The 25517-nt window shown below is 30.0% G+C and overlaps 1 protein-coding gene across 1 annotated transcript; it reads right to left on the reverse strand.

Moving 5' to 3' along the window:
* Positions 1-682: 682 nt before the first annotated feature.
* Positions 683-5065, reverse strand: LOC132945377 (uncharacterized). The gene is made up of 4 exons (XM_061015101.1): positions 4898-5065; positions 3068-3220; positions 1722-1889; positions 683-1093 (listed from the first exon to the last, which is right to left on the reverse strand). The coding sequence occupies exons 1-4, from the start codon at positions 4991-4993 to the stop codon at positions 935-937; spliced, it is 576 nt and encodes a 191-aa protein (XP_060871084.1). The 5' UTR covers positions 4994-5065; the 3' UTR covers positions 683-934.
* Positions 5066-25517: the final 20452 nt, after the last annotated feature.

Genomic DNA, 25517 nt, shown 5'->3' on the forward strand with positions numbered 1-25517 from the left:
CGAACCAGAATTTTTATACCAGGCAACAGAAAAGTTAAGATTAATTTTGAACACCATACACCGAATATTAAATAATGAATTGAACAAAGTTTGAGTCATATAGAGTTGGTACATTTAATGGGCAACGAAGTGCACGGGATCAGCTAGTATTATAATAAGCATTTTTATTAAACTTGGACGTCCAGTGGCGATCGAGCCACACGAACACAACTTGGCTCTAACACTAGTTGTCAGTGGTAATCGAGTCACATGATCACCACTGAGCTCTAACACTGGTGGTCAGTGGTAATCGAGTGACACGATCACCACTCACCCTTTCTGTCTTCACTTATTCCTTAAATATCATATTTACAATCGAAGCACTATTGGTAGTATCGATATTAAGTTTAACCTAGTTACATTATATTTACTGACTATGCTTAAAATTATACTAATTGTTATTGTATTACATAATAATTGTTATCTTCTCCTAATTTGATGGAATACATAAGTGTTTCTATGTTGTTATTTATCGTATTGAGTATTGAGTATGAGTAGTTACATATGAATGTTTACTTAACCTAGTTTATAGTTTTAATTATAATATGTTTTATATAGTATGCATGATACAACAGAAAAAAAATGATCTTTCTCCTGATGCTGTAGTTAGGTTAGGTTCCACTTTTAAATAACATAAAAGTGATTTTTTATAGATTCGCTCATTTTAGCAATTTTATTAAACTTTAAATAACTACTCACTAAATCAAGGTGGATAAGTACAATTATACACCTTGCACTAATTACTAAACATAACTTTGTGCACCATGATTTTACCGGTAAGTAATTAAGTTATTCTTAAAGAATTTTTGAAAAAAAATAACAAAATAATATTTTTCTGGTTAATTACTCATATATCAAATACATCCTCAAATTCGTAGTTAATATACAATACAGTTCAAGGTCGATTTAATTCTATAATGAAAAGTTGGCAGCCGAATTTTTCATTTTTTCGACTGTAATACATATACAATTTGTATGTTCCGTAAATAAACGTTTTTGGCAAGTTTGTGTCCTTAACAAACGAGGTATTAAGCCCCGGAGCTATATAAATACCCTGAAAGTATAACAATAGTATTAAGTAGGTATAGCTAGTAAAGAAACAAATTGTATTATTATCATTCATAGACTGTCACAACCATAAATAAATACAACGACTAGATAGCTGTCTCCTTCTCATCATCGAAGTCAGCCGCCATTTATAAAGCGGGCAATGTTTACAAAATAATAGTATCACAGTATATATATGTATATTGTATATGAATATTTGTAAAATAAATGTAAACATTGACTGCTTTATAAATGGTGGCCGATTTCAACATTGGTCACAACTGGAGTAGTATAAAGACGGCTATCTAGTTGTTGTATATATCCATCACAATGGTCACAATGGTTTAATCAATTGAAATTATAAAAAATATATATTATTTACAATTATTATCTATTATAATTTAAAAGTCAATTCAAATGGCTCATCTAGTTATCTGACGTAAAATATTGGTGTCCATTTTTCGCAGAGTTAGTATATTATTCATTTTTTAATAATATATTCTTATGGTACATAATATTTAATCTTGTATATATTAAATAAACTGGTATAATACTGCCAAAGGCAATCAAATCTATATGTTGATAATAACAACTAACTAATAATATTTGATAATGTTAATAACTTATGTTTTTACCGCAGGTATAGGACATTCTGTAATTTGACTTCCAAGGCTATTAATAAACCCGGTCCAAGCTTTTCCCATTAATTTTTTTGCCGATGAGCAAGCGTTTGGTACTTTATGTGAAAATACATTTTCTTTCCAATTTCCAGGTGAAGTTTTGATAGCCATTTTAAATTCCAACTACAAAAAAGATAGATTTAGATCTATATTGATATAATTATTGAATGGGCTGTGACGAAAATGCATAACAATAAATATAGCAATGAGTCGTGACATATAGGTATAATTACGTAACTTTTAATTGATTGCCGTGTATAACTATGTAATTTAGAGTTTTTGGTATTGACCATATGACCAAAGTTACGTAAATCATATCAAAATAATGTATTACTTTCGTTATTTAGGTATTTATATTATTAATAATTGTATAATTTGCATACTGCCGCAAATAAATATTATGTAATTTAAATATATTAATTTGTTTTGAACTGTTTACGGACATTTTCAGTTCCCAATTTTTTTAAATTTTTTTTTCTATGAATGTCAATTAAATTTCTTTTGTTGGGTAATTAAGCTTGAAAATTTAATACAAGGCTATTGACATATTGTTTCAATAGTAGTTGAAAAATATTAAAAATACAAAGAAACATTTTTTTTTAGAAGCATTTAAAGTTCGTATTTTGACAGTAAGTTCAAATTTTGACAACATTTAGTAAATTTATAATTTATTAATTATTTTGTAGTTAAAAATGTATAAGATGTTTAACTTTTATGGCTAAGGATTGAAAATTTAAAACAAGGCTCCACGTAAATAGGTTATATATAAATTACTTTATTCACAATAATATCATCAAATATACTTGGTAATATCATAGGCTGACTGACCGTTTTCGCTCAGAATCGTTTTTCTTATACAATTATTTTATATCATTGAATTCAAATTTAACACCATCCATTACAGTGACCCACTTGTAACCTACTGTACAGCAGAGCAACATCCACTTATCCACCTTTTTTTATCTTTCTTTTACAACAGTATTATATTTTAAGCTGTTTCTTTATTTCTTTATTAAATTATCTTTTTTCGGCAAAAGATCCATTTGACATTCCCTAGTATATGATTATAGCCCTACATTTGTATGTTAATATTAATCAGATATTGAAAAATAGTAATCAGATGAATTTTATTTTATTTTAATTACCTAATTACTGTTTTGATCGTGAAATATTAATAAAACCATATAATTTTAAACGGCATATTATCAGTATTGAATTCAGTATTATTGGATTATATACCTATAATTTAACTAGTACATTAAAACATCAAGTATTACATCTATTCAACTATAACTACTTACGAAAAAAGTGTCGTCAATAGGTACTTCCAGAGTAGAATTTCCAAGGAGTAACGTTGAATTGCCCTTGTGACTTACATATAAGTTATGCTGGATTAAATTGTTCTTCGTAGGATTGCAATTATAAATTTGTTTGACGACCAAATGGTAAGGACCCTAAACAGAAATATTAATCAGTGCAAAAGGTCTTTAGTATTATTTTATGACAATAATTTATTTTCTTATTAAAGGGAATATGTATTTGTAAGTTTGTAACTTGTGTATGCCTTATTATTATTTGCCTTGCATGCTGATTGGCGATTATACAACTGATTACACTAACCAAATATTATCAGATATTAAATCTTACTGTAACTATAGATTCTGAGTGGAGCGATGAATGTATTGATTTTACAATGATGTGTGTTTATTTAATTATTTTAAATTTTTTAACTGTTGTATCTGTCATCACCGTTTGGAGCAGTATCAATACTTCGTTTTTTTTTAAACAGCATCTTCTTTGATGATGGGAAAGTGAGTCTATTTGGGGTATTTGAAGGTCAACATTTAAAATTCTCAATAGTTTTCAAAAGCGCCGGGAAAAACAAACAAAAAATTAGGGAAAACTGGAATTTTTACGCAAAATTGGTTTTTAGTGTAACTCCAAAATAAATGACCGTAGATACATGACATTTTCACTAGTTGTTTATATTGACAATTTCTGTACGTGATACAATTTTCGAAAAATATTGATTTGTTTGAACTGTTCACGGACATTTTCAGTTTCAATTTTTTTTTTCTACGAATGTCAATAAACTGTTATTTGTTGGCTAAGAAAGCTTGGAAATTTAATACAAGACTCCTAATACATTTTTAAAATGGCGTTCCAAAAATATTAAAAATCCTTTGTCACAATTTTATTGTAAAAGCATTTAAAGTTTAAAATCAAATTTAATAATTATTTTGTTATTCAAAATGTATAAATAATGTTCAAATTTTATAGCTAAGAATAAGCTAAGAATTGTATAGCTTGAAACAAAGTTCCATGTAAATATGTTATATATAAATTAATTTATTCACAATAATATCATCAAAATATATACTTAGTAATATCATAGGCTGACTGACCGTCTTCGCTCAGAATCGTTTTTCTAATACAATGATATTTTGATATTTTATCATTGAGTTAAAATTTAACACCATCCATTACAGTGACCCACTTGTAACAGGTGTTACATCCCAACGGATATGTCACCGTATGTAACTCGAATTAAACTGTCATTATTATTATTCAGAATAAAGATAGATATATTTTGAACTTCAAAAAAATGTGTAAATTTTTGTGGTTTAGACAAATTTTATTTTTATTTTTTTGTCTGTTATCTCTTTTTTAAAAAATAATATTCTTTCCAGCTACAAACTTTTTGTGTGGGTTTCTGGACTGAAGAAAAAGACATCGAAACTGGGAGGCTAAGGCCGGGTTAAGAAAATGAAAGAAGACAATGCTCAAATTGACCTTTAGCATTTTATATCTTTGGAATATATATATCTCCACTAAGTATCGGGCGTGACATATATATATACTAGGTATGCTATGGACAATTATACTTAGGGCTCAGTTTAGGTAATACACCCGTGTACGGGTTGTATATTTTACTATGTGTTTTTTTGTTAAATAAAGGATGCTGCGTGGGAGCCAATCAATGGACAAATAATTCAGCAGAAATGATGTCACAAAGAAAGAATAAGTACTTATTGGTTGATATAAAGTAATGGGGTTATATACCATAATTACAAGTTTATTGGATTTTGTATTGGATTTTTATAATAAAAATATCTTAGAAAAATACTTACGACTGGAGAACTTAATAGCTGTTTTGAATTGTCAGAAGATCCCAATCTAGTTGTGTGTAACAGTTGTATAAAAAAAAATAAAATATTTTGTTTCATAGTTCCTGTTTCTTGCTTTTTGCTGGTGCCGATGAGTATTAGTACAGGTACCGTTCAAGGAGTAAAACTAAATTCCACATACACTAGTTGGCATTGTAATATTTATTAGCTTATAAATTAATGCAAAATAATAATAATGCAAATTATTTTTTAATTAGTTTTATCTATTATTATACATCAATTTGCAGTTACCTATTAAAATGTAAATTACAATGATTAGTTCACTGATATAATAGTATATTTGATGAACTATTTGATAAACTTCAATAAATGTATACTAATTATACAGGAAAATTCACAAAGCATGCTCATTGCTCATCCCACATTTTATAATTTAATGATAAATCCGTTTATTTTTGGAATTTTTATAGAGGTATACTTTAAGTCCTTATTTTAAATATCTGAGATTTTTTATACTAGGTACTTAATGATTGAGTGTCTTGTGGCGAATAATCATAAGTTTTTCAAATGATCATTCCCCTTTTTTACTCTAAATAATTCAGTGGATAATTTTTTTGGAAAGTTTAATGTACTCAATTCAAAACGTAAACTAATAGTTCTTATTTTTAAATTGTTCGTTCTGATAATATAAGTTCAAAAATATAAAATATATATAATATCGGATCTGTTGTTTCTTATATTTGGACAATTTAAAAAAAACTATAAATGTTGATGGATTAATATTAATTACAATGTTCAAGTTTCTAGGCCTCATACCATCTAATTTTAATTTTGATATGTCAATGTATCTCAAAAATTATCCACTAAATAATTTACAGTAGGAAAGTGGGGTTTTTGTTTGGAAACAGAAGTTTGTATTTTACAGGACACTCTTTAATATGAGCATGGTTGGTGAATCACATTGTACATTATATTATATTGTACAATAGGTACGTATTTTATAATCGATCATTGTTTCACCTTGAGATTATAATATTGTTGTGTTACGAATGTTATATATATATTACTGAATACGTAATAAAAACATTTTATGGTTAATTTTCATTATTATTATTGTGGTATTTGAGTTCGGCATTTGATGATTTAATCTTATTCAATTTTTATTACTAACGACATAATCTATAGAATATAATATGTATTATAAACGAGTGAAAATTAAAAAAGAAAAATATTAAGCATCATGGATACATTTCTGTCTTTAATTTAAATATTTATTTTTTAATGGAAACATATATATTTAATACCAGGAACATGAAGTTTAACTAACCTAACCTCAAGGTTCTGCCCTTGGCATTTTTGTTTTTTTTATTGCAAACCGCAATGGAACTACCTGCCTATTTGTATCTCAAATCCACAAAATTTGAAATATATATGTTGATAATTTCAATTTATTATAAAAGTTAATGTAGGTTATTTGGTATTTTCAAGATGATAGTGGAAATTTGAGTTCCTCGAATGTATAACATTATTGTGAGTGTTTTCAGCGAAGATAATGAATTTGATCGGATTTGTGATACAAATAGGCAGGTTGTTCCATTGCGGTTTGAAATAAAAAAAAAACAAAAATGCCAAGGGCAGAACCTTGAGGTTAGGTTAGTTAACTTTGATGTTCCTGGTATTAAATATATATGTTTCCATTAAAAAATAAATATTTAAATTAAAGACAGAAATTAGTACAGACATCCACGATGTTTAATATTTTTCTTTTTAAATTTTCACTCGTTTATAATACATATTATATTCTATAGATTATGTCGTTAGTAATAAAAATTGAACAAGATTAAATCATCAAATGCCGAACTCAAATATCATTGTAATAATAATGGAAATTAACCATATAATGTTTTTATTACATATTCAGTGATATATATATGTGATGATTTAATAATAAGCATGTACGTTGTTATTGATAAAACTTCACCTTATAATAATGTAGCGAGCTGTGACTATTTACCCGATTAACCAATATATTATAACACTCATTTAGGCAGTGTCAAAGTGTATACGTAATCATATATAGTACGCGCCGCGTAACATTAATACCTAGTAATAGTAATAGCGTATGCGCCGCGTGTGTAGTAGTACAACAAATATCAAGCGCGTGACCATGGACTACGTATAAAAATAACTCGTATAATATGTCCGTATAGATCTTGTGTGGTTATATGGAATAAAACACCACAAATGCACAACAACAACACATATACGTGTGCAAAGCGTGTGACAATCCCACGGTAGGCCTAACCGCAAGATGCCCATGTACGGTTATACAGAGTAGAGAAAGGACAGGGACTGAACCATCGAGGAGAGCTGATGGACAAGCGTTCATCAGACGAACAACTGACTAACTCAAGAACAGTCACTAGATAACTATAGTCACATCTCGCTAGCTTCAGTCATATAAATTGGACTTAGAGTATTTTTATATATCAATCACAGTTAAATAAATTAAATAAATCAAATATATTATACTATAACTCAAGATCTACATTTTTACCTTCATCCTTCTATTCGTTTGACTGGGGCACGTTACAATAATATATTAACTGAGGTCGTATAGTTAGCTATTTTAACAAATAATAATTAAAGGGATTTTGAATGTCGACTTTCATCAAATTTTTTAATGGAAACATATATATTTAATACCAGGAACATCAAGGTTAACTAACCTAACCTCAAGGTTCTGCCCTTGGCATTTTTGTTTTTTTTATTTCAAACTGCAATGGAACAACCTGCCTATTTGTATCACGAATCCGATCAAATTCATTATCTTCGCTGAAAACACTCACAATAATGTTATACATTCGAGGAACTTAAATTTCCACTATCATCATGAAAATACCAAATAACCTACATTAACTTTTATAATAAATTTGATAATTTAAATTTAAATTATCAACATATATATTTCAAATTTTTTAGATAATACCATATTGCCCAGCCACTCATCCTGCCAATTTTTCACACTGCAGAACCGTGCCTTATTCTTCGACTTGATAGGAACAAAGAGAATTCCACTTGTCACAGGAAGTCTTTGTCTACAAGAGAGTCAATTTGGTTCGATCGTAACCGGAGAAATCAACGCAACATTTCTTGTAAACATTGGAGGAACTCTAAAAAGAGTAATTAATAACAGTGCAGATGGGTGAACACATAACGACAATTCTAAGAGTAACCAGAGATGCTTGGAAGAGGATCAAGTCCCATATAATGTTGTGGTAAACTGACGATCGGGTTGATTGTGTGGTTTACCGGGTTGCAGGTAGCAAGACCGTTGTGATGAGGGTTTCTTCTTGTTGATTGAATAAAATTAAACTCGTTGAATTGTAAAAGACGTTTATCAAGAATTTACTCTGGTGTATAAATTATAAATCCAAATTATATTATTCTGGTGCTAAGTGTCGTGAAGATGCTTGTGATGGCAATGTGTGAACACGTCTGTTTACAGGCCGTTTTAGGTCTGCTTTTATAGGGGTCTTCTACTTCTCTACCTTCCCCTTGCCTATCGAGACTTATCCGTATTGCTCACAGAGTGCTATCTATATCCTGCACGCTTAGTTGTGCAAAACATCCTATCTCTGTGTCCATGGTTGTCAATCATTTATAAGATACTACTTTTACTGTTTCTATTTATGTGTCATGTACATAATTAATATATATACATATTTATGTACGTTATATATATATACCCATTTCCCATTGTTTTATAGACGATTGACAATTTCGTATATCTGATGGGGTTTTTTCTAGATATTACTTTTTATGTAATTTAATTGGTTGTTTATAATGGTTGTCAATTAAAATTCCTCACTATCTTAGTTGTGTCACTTATTATACCTGTCTGTTAATTACTTATTCTCCTTATTCGATTTACATTGTTGTAATAATTATATTTGTATTATTTATTATATCTGCATGTTATCTACTTATACTCATTATTTGGTATACGTAGGAGTAAACGGATATCATCCGTTACAATATCCAGGAGTACACGCGATGCAATGAAGATGGTCCACTTGGCATTTTTGTTTTTTTTTATTTCAAACCACAATGGAACAACCTGCCTATTTGTATCACAAATCCGATCAAATTCATTATCTTCGCTGAAAACACTCAATTTTATTATGAGTATTAATTATGCGTATTAATGGAATTTACGTATTTAAAAACCGGTCAATTAAAAAAAAAAATAACGTTTTCCAATTTTTCAGATTTTGGTTTTGAATTTAATACCGGTTTTGAATTTTTTACGGTTTTGATTTTCAATTTAATACCGGTATCCAATTTTTTTCGGTTTCGGTTTTAAATTATAATACCGGTATCCAATTTTTCCTGTTTTCGGTTTTGACTTTTATACCGGTATCCATTTTTACTCGTTTTCGTTTTTGATTTGTTTCGGTTTCGGTTTGGAAAACGGTTTCAAGCCCTGGTCTTAAAATAAAATTAATGTATCGGTCAGCAGTTATTCGTACACACGGTAGAGTTCGTATTATATACATAGGTGTCATGTAACATATTTATATTTATAGTTGTTACAGTGTTTTAGATGGTTGTAATTTGTACTGTTTTGAACTGAATTTGTATGCTTTTTTTCATCAGAGTTGACCTTTATTTTATCAGAAATCGGTCAACTCAGATGAAAGAAATATATACCGTAGTGATTTTGTACGTGTTAAAGTGTTATAGGCACCACAAATGCCCGGATAATCTTTTTATTTTTCAATTTTCACTCTTATATAGTCTGAAAATTCTACATAGTAGGAACTTCGTAATGACAACCAAATGATTCCTGAGCGTTGAAAATAGGCTCCAAAGAGATGACAAACTAAGGAGAGAATACACAAAATTCTAAAGACCTTAAGATGGGTCACACGAAGTTCGATTTTTCTATTTATCTCACCATTCTATAACAAAGGGTTCAAGCTTAACAACTAAAGATTAGTGTCGTATTTTGCACCTCAGCAAGGAGCTCTTCTAGAGTATTGATAAACGATTGACTGGTGCATGGTCCAACAGTACAAGCAGATGTCTTCACCAATTTAGCTAGATTTAGAGTGTATCAATGTGTGTAAAAACATTTAATCTAATATCTTTAACGTATATCATGAAACTAGCATAATTTCTTGCAACTCAGTTTTGTAACGTTAGCTCACCTTGTGCACAAAGAATATCCAACGGCATCTAATTTTATCAAAAATGGATTAACTGATATATCAGATTTGGATGATTTGATGACAGGAGCTGTGACTGTTGGGATTGTACGAAATTATGACAAGAACTAAACACTATTTTAATTTCTGCCAAAATTCTGCTTCGTAAATATTATTCAAACTCTAATTAAGTACTACAACACGGAGGTAAGAGAAGGACTGGTCTACTTTATACCTTGGAGATAAAGTATACTGCGAAGTCACTTAGTTTGCAGTAGAGACCATGTCAAGATGAATTTCATTTCAACATAGCCATGCACTCAGTCAGATCAAGATGTACTAAAAGGACCCTCTTCTTTGTTCTATACTGAGTATTTGATCCACTCTGATTTCTACGACACGGACTCCAGAGTAAAATATTCATGGCATAATTTGGGCGTTAAAAGTTGAGTGAGATAGTTCACTCTTGGAAGACATTTTATAGAGGTGGTTTTAGTTTTAGTTTAACCGTTTTAGATTTTCTGTACACAGTTGTTCTCTTAATCTATATTTTTAACACACTAAATCAGTGTATCACTAAATCTATGACGTCTTATACTATGTGGTTATATACTTACCCCAGTTTTGACATCGATTTCAGTACGAAATTGATATACCTACATAAAATCGTTGTGTTATATCGTGTTTTGTAAGATTGACATTTGTTTTTGGATGACTCAGAGGAAATAGGTCAGTTGTTTTTCAAACAAAATTTGTGTTTAAGGATCTGTTTACCGATTACAATTCTTCTAATTGGTCAATGGACCAATAAATTATTGCACTGCGTTGTAGTTTTGGCGTCAGGTATGAAAATGTCTGACTGACTTAATTCAATAAACATTGATTTATTATACACAAACTTTGTATATTGAATTAATCGAAAATTAAAAACTTTTATGTTTGTTAACTTATAATTGATTGACGCCTACAAATGATTTTTAATTTTCGGAAAAAAAAATATTCGTAGACTTAGCTAATAGTCAATTAACAGCAATTTACAACTTGTTTTTAATGAAAGCCATTCAATAATACAATAATTCTAAAAAATTAAGGAACAATAACATTTTTCTGTTAAAAAACTCAAGTGTTCATAATTCTTAAAAAACGTGCTTTATATACAATATATTTCAAGGACGTTTAGTTTCTATACTAAAAATTTGGTAGCCAAATATTTCATTTTTTCGAGTGTAATACATATTAAATTTGTATGTTCCTTAGTAAAATGGTTTTGGAAGGTTGGAGTTCTTATAATAACTGATGTATCAAGACCAAGAGATATATAAATAACCTAAAAGTATAAAATAAAATATGAAAAGTAATGAAACAAATTGTATTATTATTCATTCAAAGATTGTATAAAATGGTTCAATGAATTTTGATAAAAATATAAATAATATATTATAAAAGATTACAAATGATTGCATATTAATTGCATCATATTGTTTATGTAAATATAAACCACGCCATCGTGTATTTATAACAGGATCATAAGGATATATAAGTTATAATATTATATAAAAGCGACGAATACAATTCAGTCTGTTATTTCTGCATTATAGTAATGCCTATGTACACGTCATATTATATCTAGTAAGCATAGAATTTATATTTTTAGAAGGAAATTTACTTTTCATACTTAGATACCTATGTTTTTTAGTTTTAGTAAAAATATAATACTTATTATTATTGTAACTAATTGTGTTGTTTATTTTATCTTTTATTGATCCTTATTAATATAATCTTCCAGTTACGAGTGTACCTTCGACCGAGCAACACGTTAATCGTATCTTATCACGCTCTCGTATTTATCTCTCGTACACATTCAGATTATTCACGTGTGATCACCAGGTAATATGAACAATTATCATAAAACTGATACTTTTTTATATCTACCCGCTCAATAGTTATATTAAAACCAAAATGGGGGACCCTCACAACAACCCGTTAAACCTTAAAGATAAACTTTTAAATTCAAGAAAAAACCCAACACACAAACACAATGATTCAATTCGCCAGCCTGTTACTGCCGCTGCCACGTAGATAAGATATCTAATGCATCGCTGCCGTCCACCACACCAAACGCAGATAACGACACTAATGACTATACATTCAAGCCATCCGACCACAATAACTACAATGCCGGTCCTGCCGATATAATTAATCATATACAGAGTGTTCCAAACGAAAAATCTCCATCAATACAAAACAATTCATCCGAAACCGATAAAAACAACTTTGGAAAAAAAAACGTTCGCTGAGACCACTCGCAATGTTAATTCACCAAAAAAAGAACTGGCAATCGTCTTTGAATCTATCGATAATGTACCGCAAATCGATTACGTCATAGCTATCAGCAAAATAATTCCACCGAAAAATATTAAATATGTCTCTAGAATCTCAAACAATCGTTTTTGCATTTATTTCAACGACAAAAACACTGTTGATCTTTTAATCAACAATCATCCTACGATTAAATTAAACGACCACACACTTATAAAAATCAGACGATTAGTAAACCCAGCCAAAAGAATTATAATTTCAAATGTATCGCCTGCTATTTCTAACGATAATATTACAGTTCAACTACAATATTACAAAATTCAACTCCTATCTCCGATAACACACATCAACGCCGGTTTCAACATAAAAGATCTAGCACATATCTTAAGCTTTAGACGTCAATTTTATATAAACCAAGATGATTTTCATAAAAACCACTCTCCTTACTGATTACGGCTGAAAACACTCCTCACAGAATATTTTTCTCCGACGACACCCTCACCTGCTATAAATGCAACCTCACCGGACACACCTCAAAACAGTGTAAAAATCCCACACCGGATCCTCCTAACATTATGTTTTATGAATCACCAGACCTCAACAACACTATAAACATCACTGAAGAGAATTCAGAACATAATGAACCGTCAATGTATATTGATTCAGAAAACACAAACGTTCCCTCTAATACATCCAAAGTGCAAAACTCAAATCAACCATCTCTTCTTGATGACCCTATAACGACTGAATCATCACAAGAATATAATACACTAACACCCACAACCAACTCGAAAAAAAGAACTGCACTCTCCTCTACATCTTCAAGTATAACCGCTAACTGTCCGTCTCCTAAACCTTCGTCTCAAGACACGGTCTCAAACGACAATATCACTCCAAATGCAAATTCAAAAAAAACATCTCAACCAGCAACAAAAAAAATAAAACGCACCAATTCCATTGAACAAATAATCTTGAAGCTTGACGAAACATTTGAACCCATAAAAACTTACTTCTCAGATACACCAAACATGAAAATAAATTACGATCAGTTTAAGTACATAATCGAAAACACTCTTAGTGTTCCCGACCCAACTCCGACATTAGCACAGTTCAACATCAGCGAATTCGATATAATCGAAGTCATCGAAAAAGTACGACCCAAATTAAAAAATTCAAGCATGAAAAATAGACTCACTAGACTCTGCAACACTTTTCTCGAAAAAGCCCTAGTAACCGAACCAATCAAATCTTAACAAATATAATCTCAAATCAAACACAAACCTTTATATTTAAATGCAGTCAGAACATGAGAACATTATTCAATGGAACCTCAACGGACTAAAAAAAAATATCGATGAAATCAAACTAATAATCAACCTACATCAATCAATTGCAATATGTCTCCAAGAAACCAACCTAAAATACGATGAATCTCCTCCCATTGTTAACAACTTCCAATATGCAAATAAAAACCGCAGAGACTGCCTGAGGGCAAGCGGGGGTGTGTGCATCCTTATAAATAACTCATTCCCCTGGGAGGAAATCCCTATCACTTCAAACATAGAAGCAATCGCAATTTCAATCACACTCGAAACAAAAACCACCCTCTGTAACATCTACATCCCAAATCAATTCAACTTCACACTCTCAGATTTAGAAAACATTATTAAACAGCTACCAAGACCTTTCATCAACGTAGGGGACTTCAATAGCCACAGCCATATATGGGCTCATACAAAACGGATACAAGAGGAAAAATCATAGAAAAATTACTAGAACAAGATAATATTGTAATTCTTAACAACAACGAGCAAACCAGAATAAACCCCTCCGATAGAACCCAATCAGCTAACGACTTAACATTCTCCACTCCTACCATAGCACAAAGACTCCACTGGCAAGTACTTAATGAAATATACAACAGTGACCACCTTCCTATCTCGATTCAATTCATCTCCAACTCGACCCAAACGAGCCATTCCCCAACAAAATGGAATCTCAAAAACCCCGACTGGACCTTTTTTTCAAGCCTTCTTGAAAAGAAAATCAATTCTACTAATTTTTCCGATGAAGATATAAATATCGATAAAACAGTCACTAAATTCACAGAGAACATCATAGAGGCAGCAGAACAAACAATCGGCTACTTAAACCCCTTCTCCAAAAAACTTCAAGTCCCGTGGTGGAACAATGAAATAAAAAAATATATATCACTGAAAAATAAAGCACTTAAAACATTCATCAAAACCAGATCATCGGATGACCATATAAAATTAAAAGAACTCAGAGCCAAAACAAGATTCTTAGTCAAATGCAATAAAACTAGAACATGGCGAAACTTCACTGCCAACATCGGAGCCCATGTAGACCCCCACATAATGTGGAACAAAATTCGTTCATTGCAGGGACGGAAATTTCACAAAAATATTTATCTGACCATTAACTCATCTCTAAATACCGATTCAACTTCAATCGCCCACCTCTTATGTCTACACTTCGATAAAAACTCCAGTAATGAAATGTACAGCCACGACTTCTTACGGGAGAATGCAAACAAACCACCACCTCAACCCTCGTCAATATCACCACAAAACTCACATCAGTCCTACTTAAACAGCCCAATAACAATCGAAGAAATACTGAAAGCTCTTAAAAAATGTACTAGTAAGAGCACAGGTCCTGATAATATCCCATATATTTTTATTCAAAACTTCAACATCAATTCACTCCAAATACTACTAAAAATTTACAACTTCATATGGAACCACAACGTTTTCCCACAAAGCTGGAGAAACAGCATTGTGATCCCCATAAGTAAGCCAGGAAAAAACAAATTCTCACCTGAAGGATACTGTCCCATCTCTCTCCTAAATACATTATGTAAACTCTTAGAGAAAATAGTAAATCAACGTTTAATATGGTTTCTAGAACAGTCCAACTATTTCACTCCTGAACAATGTGGATTTCGGAAAAATAAAGGTACATACAACTGTCTATCAAAAATACACACACAAATTCAAAACACGTACTCCAAAAATCAATATTTAGGTATGATTAGTCTAGATTTGATGAAAGCCTACGATACAACATGGAAACCACACATTTTAACTAGTCTCTCTAAAGTACTCAGCCAAAATCAAATGTTCAATTTCATCAGAAATTTCCTTAAAACAAGAACATTCCAAGTAAGAATCAACCAATCTCTTTCCAAAGTCTTCGAACAAGCTAACGGAATACCTCAAGGATCAACTATTTCGGTCACTTTTTTCTTGATAGCCATCAATAATATCACTCAAAACATATCTTACCCTATCAAATCTACCCTCTACGCGGATGACTTTAATATTTATTGCCGGAGCAAGAACTTAGCCACCGTTCAATGCCACCTTCAAAAAGCCATCAACAACCTACAGAAATGGACTCAAATATCTGGCTTCACTTTTTCCCCTGAAAAATCAAAATGCATCGTATTTACACGTAAACGCTTTCAAAATCCAATTAAGATAAAATTGGGCGATCATCTATTAATAAATTACAATACAATCAAGATACTCGGTATCACTTTCGACAAAAGATGCTCATGGACACACCACATCGACTTTTTGAAAACATCGACCTCTCCACGCCTCAATATTATAAAAATGTTATCCCATACCTCATGGGGTTCCAAATCTCATGTACTGTTGACAATTTACAAGTCTCTCATACTATCTAAACTCGACTACGGATAATTTATTTGGACAACAGCTAGTAAATCAATTACAAAAAAACTAGATACCATTCACAACGCCGGACTTCGTATGTTCATCGGTGCTTATCGCTCAAGCCCAATACCCAGTATCTACAACTTAGCATGTACACCTCCACTAGACATAAGAAGACTGAAAATAACATTAAATCACGAATTAAAATTAGCAAGCACTCTTCCTTCACTCGACTTCAATCCAAAATTCAAAACTTTATCTACACTACTTCAGGAGAACAATCTAGTCATCTCCAATTTATTAACTATTTCACCTCCCCTAGCTCCCCAATGGATATATCTCAATGAAACTAACACCTAACTCTCCATATTAAAAAAAAGACACTTCATCTTCAATATATAAACAAGAATATTTCCACTTGATACAAAACATAAAATGCGAAAAAATGTACACGGATGCATCCAAAAATCAAATCGGGATCGGAGCTGCAGTTGTCTGGAATAACCTTGAATTTATGTACAAACTCCCTAACTCCTGCTCAGTCTTCACTGCCGAATCATTCGCAATAATCAAAGCCCTCGAGTTAATAACTGATCATCAGCTCCAAGACACCATCATCTTTACTGACTCCCTCAGCGCCATCAATAACATCAAAAATACTAATAACCTATCAGACATTGGCCTATATATTCAAAACAAAATATACACGCTGCAAAAAATTAATAATTTCAAAATCAAACTTTTCTGGATCCCCGGACACTCCAACATAATTAAAAACGAGCGCGCTGACCTAGCTGCCAAAACTGCAATCACCTCTTCACTATCGCCCCCCTCAAATATCATATCATACAGGGACATACAAGCACTGATAACTAATAAATGTCATCTACGATGGCATCAGAAATGGTTATCCTTCTCCACCAAGCTAAACAAAATAAAACACAACACAGACAACTGGACATTTCCCTTCGAAACACCAAGAAAATTTGAAGTCATCATAACAAGACTAAGAATTGGCCACTCGCAAATCTCTCATAGTTTTTTAATGGCCAAGGAAGAACCTCCAATATGCACATGTGGCGTCCAAATCACCATAAGACACATGCTCACCGAATGCCGTACATACCACACCCTCCGATCAAGCCTCAACCTGCCCGAATCACTCGCCGAAATACTCGACAATCAACCCAAAGCCATAGCCGACATCATCCAATTCATCATAGCAGCAAACTTTCAACCAAAAATTTAAAATTAAGTCCTCAATAGTTTATTCATATTTAACATTAAACATGTAATTTAATCTTATGTACCTAAACCCAAAGGCCTATGTTGCCAAAGGCTCTTTTCCTCTAAAAAAAAAAAAAAATATAATCTTCATTCGTCAAATTTAATTTTAGAATTATGTAATATCCAGGACTACGATAGTCGATGATGAATCTATCATAATATTATATAAGTGAATAAATGGCTTATCTGACGTCAAACACTTTATGTAAATTAGTTGCCAAATTAATCTCATTGTTTAAATGTTAATAATTCGTATGGTTTATATTCAGTATAATCCAGCGCAATGGTAGTGGCGCGAATCTAAGTAAAAAAAAGAAAAAAAGAAATGCCATTAAGGATCTCCCCTTAAAAAAGCACCCCCACATTAACCCCTGTGTATTGCTACAAGTGTTTTAAAGTCACCAAGCTAAGTTCAATTATTTAGCAGACTATTTTGACATAAAGGATATCTATAGACCAAAGACTATGCTATAATATGATATCAAAACTTTTAGAGTCATTTTTTATACACGGGTTGTTTTTGTTGGGATTCTGTATACATTAAATAAACGTGTATAATACTTCCAAAGTCAATCGAATTTGAATGTTAACAATAATAACTAATTAATTTTAACAACTTATGTTTTTACCAAATTTTTAGGGCATTTGGTATTTTGTGAGAAAATATATTTTCTCTCCACTTTCCAAGTAAATTTTTGGCTGGTAATTTCATTTCCAGCTAGAAAAAAATTCACCAGTTAATAGATCACTGATGTGCGTTTTAGATGCCAAACCTTAGCTTATGTACAACAAACTACATGTTTCGATGTATTTGCTTATAGTGTTCTAATAAATTGAAAGGTATAAAAAAATCGTTTTATATATTATATCTCAAGCCCATCGAGTTTATAAACAGTTTATTAATTTATAATCAAAATATATATAGATAATACTTACCGTATTATAATAGGTATTGTTATCTTGACTACAGTACAGTTTAAACTATCATGATAATATCATTTTTTGTTTAATCGATTACTTTCATCGTATGGATAAGTGGATTACCTACGCTTTATAGTATTATTTTACCACTGTAATACAATATAATATAATATTATTATATTATAATTTATAGGGCTCGGAAGTTGTAGGAGTTGCATATTTTTCTGTATGTTCTCAATTTATAGCAGACCAAGCTATAAATCCGTTCTATACAATGACTCTATAAATACAAAAATTAAAAATTCATATTTTGCATATTTTGCCAATTTTAGCTAAAAAGTGCATATTTCATTGATTTTATACACATATTATGCATATTTCATATTTTTCAAAAAAAAATTGATTTTTTCTTTCTTAACCTGTATATTTCAACTAATATTTAATATAAAACTCAAAATGACTAATAGTCAATTACGGAGTTAATAACAGTGGTGTACTAATGTGATACGCATTTAGTCTATCACGCTAGTATGCCAAAATACTTATTTGTAGTACTATCTTATCGTCGATAAGTTATCGTAAATATAATGATGGTTTCTTCATTTATCGTTACTGTCGATTGTACACGATTGATGTTTGACAGTTTCGTTTTAGACGTCGTATTGTTAGTAGGTGAAGTGCGTATATTTGATCAATTTTATATTTAATTATTTATTTCGATTTTATTAAAATGCCAAAAGACGTTAATTTACAAAGATATTTAAGAGAATATGGAGACGTGTTTTCAACTGATGGCGATATACTATTTTGTAAAGTATGTTCAGTTAAAGTAAATGCAGAAAAAAAATTTACGGTCACGCAGCATTTGAAAATAAATAAACATGAAATGTTAGCAGCTCGTCGAAAGGTCGAAAGTAAGTCCTCAGAATATACTCAGCAATTGTTTATTGCATCTAACAAAAAGTCGGTATTTTCTAAAGATTTGTGCAAAGCACTAATGACAGCAAATATTCCTGTGCACAAAATTTCTAACACCGAATTCCGAAAGTTTCTTGAAAAGTACACACTACACGCTGTTCCTAGTGAAAGTACTTTAAGAAAAACATACATAAATGACTGCTATGACGAATGTATGTCGGAAATAAGGCAATATATTACAGGAAACAAAATATGGGTGTCAATCGACGAAACCACTGATGTGGAAGGGAGGTACATCGCTAACGTAGTTGTGGGAACATTGTTGTCAGATGGTCCTGGTAAAATATTTCTTTTGACAACGGAAGTACTTGAAAAAGTCAATTACTCTACAATTACAAAATTATTTGATAATGCAATGTTTTTACTATGGCCTAATGGTATACGCCACAACGATGTATTGTTATTTTTGTCTGATGCAGCATCTTACATGAAAAAGGCAGGCGACACTATAAAAGTTCTCTATCCTAAAATAATACACGTAACATGTTTAGCGCACGGATTGCACAGAGTTGCAGAGGAAGTTCGTGTAAATTACCCTAAAGTGGACAAATTAGTGTCAAGTGTAAAACAAATTTTTTTAAAAGCCCCTTCACGAACTGTATTATTTAAAACTGTAAATCCTGGAATACCTCTTCCTCCAGAGCCGATTTTAACTCGTTGGGGAACTTGGATTGAGGCCACATCTTACTATTGCAAATACTTTAGTAAAATTCGTGATGTAGTGAGACAGCTCGATCCTATTGATGCGGTATCAATAAAAAAAGCGCAAAACCTTGTCAACCAGCGTTCAATGGAACCTAATTTAATTTTTATAGATTCAAACTACGGGTTTTTACCGACAAAAATTAAGCAACTTGAAACTCAAGGGGTCGAGTTATCTAAAACAATAAAAGAAATTACACAAACTAAAAAAAAAATAGAAGAGGTATCTAGTGAAGTAGGAGTTGCCATTCAGAAGAAGTTAAGATATGTATTGGAAAAAAATCGCGGTTTCGAGACTAAGATGAAGATTTCTATGATACTCACGGGAGATAGTGAATCAATGGATGGACTTCCGGAAGAGTTGACAGGCGATGACTTAAAGTTTTATAAATATGCACCGATGACTTCAACTGACGTTGAAAGATCGTTTTCTCGATATAAAAATCTTCTATCGAATAATCGTCGTTCATTTGAAATAGAAAATCTTAAGAAAATATTGGTGGTTCAATGCAATAACTTAACAGGTATTAGAAAACATGTATTTTTTTCGTAATTTAAAAAATACTGAAAAAATATTATAAATTTTATTTTCAGCTCAATAAGATGTCAAAATGCCAACCAGTTATACTTTTTTTTAGTTATAAATATTTTTTATGTATATGATTAATTTGTAAACAACATCACTGATGTATTTAATTTTTGGAATTCAGAATAATATTTTTTGCATATTTAACATTTTTAATGCATATTTTGCAATTTTTTCGTGCATATTTGCATGCATATTTTACCTTTTTTAGCTCCTACAACTTCCGAGCCCTAATAATTTATTATCTTATATTCTTATGGTATATAGAATAAGACATAAGTAATAAGTGTCATACATAGCACACATACAAAGTATATTATACATAATGTATAATGTGGTCACCACTAGATAAAGATTAATTGGACTGTACAACTAGGTACCTGTGTAATATAGAGATCTTAGAGACCCATATAATTCCTTCACAATAGTATTAGTTTCTTTATTTTGGTATTTTTATCATTAATAATATTTGTGCGATTCGCATATTATTACAACTGTGTACTTATTATAATATGTTAAATAATATATAATTTAATGAAATTACTCCATTTTAGATTCTGATCGGAGCAAATGAACATATTGATTTTACAATGATGTGTGTTTTTTTAAATATTTTTTTTTACCTTCTGTCAGCCACATTTTGAATAGAAAAAATGTTCTGTTTTCGAGATCAGCGTCTTTTCTAATGGAGAAGTGAATCTAGTTAGTACTTTTGGGAGGTAAAAATTGAAAATTCCATGTAATTATAGAAAGCGTCAAGAAAAAGAAAAAAAAAAAGAAAAAAATGGTAATTATTATGCATAAACAAATTTTTGAAAAAATCAATTTTATTTTCAGTAAAAAACTAAAAAACACAGACCTTTGAAATTTTTATTAAATATTTGTAATAGCATTTTCAATTAATAGTAAAAACTTCGAACAATTGTATCTCTTTTTCAGCTAGTTGACTAGTTTTAAGAAGCTAGTTTCAACTAGTATGAAAAATGTTTAGAAATTTGTAAATTTTGTTAAAATTATTCTTTATCAAAACTTTTTCACTTTGTAAAAAAGCTTGAAAATTTAATCAAGATTTCTTATAAGTTTTATTAATATTAGAAATACATCGATATAGGCTTGATTGTTTTATATATTTATTTAAAGTTCAAATTTTGACAAAAATCATCAAAGTTTTGAAAATTTTCAAACAATTTTTCAGTTAGAAATTCATAAAAATTTATTTTTCATAGCTAACATAAGAAATTTTAATATAAGGTTCCTATATCAAGCTTATCTTTCTCCATCAAAAATAAAGAGTTTACTGGAAAGTCATGCTATTTATAGCTATGAGATATTTTTTATTTTTATTAATTTTTTTTAAGCTTTTTAATTAGATTTTTTATACAAGTATGACTCAACGTCTCAGCTCAGAATCGTTTTTCGTATATAATGATTTACCATTGAATTCATAACATCGATTACAATGACATGCTCGGCAACTAATGTACAGTAGAGCCGTTGGGGCCGACTTGTCACCTTTTTTATATTTCTTTCACAACAGTATTTTCTTTTATGCTGTTGTTTCTTTATTTTTTTATTAGAGTATAATTCCATTAATTTTCATTAAAAGAAAAAAATCATTTGACATTCCTTTATAAGTAGTAATAAAAATGTGTATGCTAGTATGGCTATTATTAATACAATATATTATCATAAAATAGTTAACAGATGAACAGTTTTTTGTTAAACAAATAATATCTTGCTTGTGAAATAGTAATATAGTAAATATTACATTATATTATCATAATTCATAATATACCTAATTAGTAATACATAAATTAGTAAATTCAATTACAACAACTCACGAATTTCTTCGCACTTATCGTAAATAGGTACTTCAAGAGTCCAATTTCCAAGGAGCAATGTTGAATTGCCTTTATGACTTACATACAATATGTTATGCTGGATTTTATTGTTCTTCGTAGGATTGCAATTATGAACCTGATTGATGATAAATTGGTAAGGACCCTAAACAGAAATATTAATCAGTGCTAAAGGTCTTTAGTATTATTTTATGACGCTCATTTATTATCTTATTAAAGGGAATACATATTTGTAAGTTTGTGTATGCCTTATTATTATTTGCCTTACATGCTAATTGGCGATTACACAACTGATTGTCGCACTTATGAAAACCTTCAAACACAACCGGAAAAATTTCCCTTGAACTTCCGGATCAAATATTTTCAGCTATTAAATCTTATTTTGACTACATTATAATATTGCTTAATATTATCTTACTAAATTTTACTAACGTATAAGCCAACACACACCGTATGAAACCTTATATTAAATTATCGGATTTTTGTTATTCAAACTAAACATTTATCTATACGCCTATATTTTTAACTAAAAATTAATTTGCAAATTTTAGTGGTTTTGACGAATCTTAATAATTTTTTTTTGTGTTTGTTATAACTTTTGGGATTCGTCAATTAGAATCCAGCATTAATTCTTTCTAGCTTCAATCTTCAATTTTGAAAGTGGTTTCTTGCAAAAATGTAGATCTAATGTTTGGTAATGTCCAAAGTAAAAAAGTAGTGTTTTTCAAAATGCATGAAAAAATTAAAACTGTTTTGAAATATCTATTATTACAAATTGATTTTTTTATTTGGTTGGAATTCAAAATGAAGTTACTTTGGAAGCATGCATTTTTAACAAATATTTATTTTGACATTTACTATATGCTTAATAAAATATTTTAGATATTTTGTACATTAAATAAAACCACATGTTTTACAGAACTTACGAATCTAGTAAATGATGTATCTAAAGTAAGTTATCGACATTAAAAACAATTATAATAAATTCATTTTAATAAAATAACTAAAACAATATTGAATATAGTCTAAAAACATTGGGTTTGCATTTTGTGACTTTATTATTTGAATTATTTATTGTTTCATTGACTAGGTACTTAATATTTAAGGGGAAATAATGGGTTCCCTTAATATGGTGTTTTAACAATGTTAAATTTAGTATTGATATTTAAAATAAAATAATTTCAGCAATTCATTTACGATTGGAGAAATCGGAAACCGTATTAAATCTGCAGACGACCTTGAACTAATTGCGAATATCAGTTATATATATTTAATAATTTTATATAATGGTCCTTTATTAGCCGCTCTTACAGCAATTTCAAACGTGACATCTATAATTATATTAGGTAATAGGTATAGTAATATTACAATAGGTGATATTTACAATAAAAATACCATATTAATTCACTTACGATTGGAGAACTCAATAGCGGTATTAAATTGGCAGACAATCCCAATATAGTTGTGTGTAACAGATGTATAAACAAAAATAAAATATTATGGTTCATGATATCTCTTTCTTGTTGGTGTCTACATTAGTATAAAACAGGTACTATTCAACGAGTGAAACTGAGTTTCACGAACACTAGGTACTAACAATAAAAGTAGCTTTTTAATATAAATGTTTTCTGTATTTTGTTTTTTATTGTTTAAGTTGTAATATTTATTAATATAATAATATATAAAAAACTGATAATTCTTTAATCCGTTTTCTACCTTTTGTTACTCATCAAAATTACACAGTTGCCCATTACAATATTACTTTGATGTTGATATGATATTTATTTTGATGACTTATTTGATAAATTGACACTAATAATACAGGATAATTCACCAATCATGCTCATTCAAACTTGTATTTAATAATTTATTTATTCAAAATTCTAACTTTTGGAATTATTAAATATACATAAGGAGTGTCTTGTAACGATTTAAATATATGTTTTTTAAATGAGTACTCTCGTTTTTACTCTAAATTATTCAGAGAATCATTTAAAAAAAAAATATTTTATATACTTAAATCAACATTTGAACATGGACTTTTTCAGTTATTAAATACTAAATACAATGTTAAAGGAGCACATAATACAAAAAAAAGGAAATCACTAGGCGTTATATTACTGAAAGCAATGATGGACACAAATATTGTATCCAATGCAATATTCTAACCTGAAAATAACAAAATATATCATTGGAGACAAGTTTGTCAAATTTATCAAGTTAGTACCAGTCAAAGAGAACGCTCGAAAAAGGAAACACCGAATCTTATACATAAAAATGTATTTAATGAATTAATACATAGTTCTAATATCATCATCTAGATTTACACTGATACACTGATGTATCTAAAACAGAAATTAGTGTAGGAATATATTTAAGTTGTACATCAAAACATAACTAAGATATTCCAATTAAATAATCATAGTACCCAGCATTCATACAACCGAATATCTAACACTTCTTAAAGGAACTCAATCAGCTCTTATAAGGTTGATGAAACAAAAATAGACATAAAATATTCTGTCCCCCAATTCATTCCCCAATCATATACTTTTGATAACATGATATCAAATATTTTTTTAATAATTATTATTCAATAAAACCGTGGTAAATTTGAATAGTTCAATCAGAGTACAACGGTCGTGTAGCAATGTACAGTATGTTAATATGTATCCGGGATAATAAGTACTAGTGGAGATCTTGGCTTTAAAAATAAATCTTTCCACATCATATGAAACAAAAATAGACATAAAATGCTCTGTCCCCTATTCAATCTGTGATCATAAATACTATTTCAATCTATTGGAGAATTTGGCTTTTAAAATCGGTAACCATTTTTCCAAATCTGATAAAGATATACGATTTATGTGTATAGACTCCAGGACATTTCAACGTAAAGCTAAACGAGGAGGTATAGGAGCCTGAAATACAATAAAAAGCTTTAATAACGTAAAATATATTTACTTTCATAACTTGTAGACGTACAAAGAAATTAACATAGGCAGTGTATAATTAAAATATGAATTTGTTAAAAATAACTATTGAAAAACTGTAACT

This window comes from Metopolophium dirhodum, chromosome 5 (genome assembly GCF_019925205.1).
Source record: "Metopolophium dirhodum isolate CAU chromosome 5, ASM1992520v1, whole genome shotgun sequence".
NCBI lineage: Eukaryota > Metazoa > Arthropoda > Insecta > Hemiptera > Aphididae > Metopolophium > Metopolophium dirhodum.

Coding starts and splice junctions, on each gene's coding strand:
- LOC132945377 (XM_061015101.1), bottom strand. CDS start 4,993: ATGAAACAAAATATTTTATTTTTTTTTATACAACTGTTACACACAACT. Junction 1,890..3,067: donor CTATTGACGACACTTTTTTC/GTAAGTAGTTAT, acceptor TCTTTTTTGTAG/TTGGAATTTAAAATGGCTAT. Junction 1,094..1,721: donor CAGAATGTCCTATACCTGCG/GTAAAAACATAA, acceptor TTATACTTTCAG/GGTATTTATATAGCTCCGGG.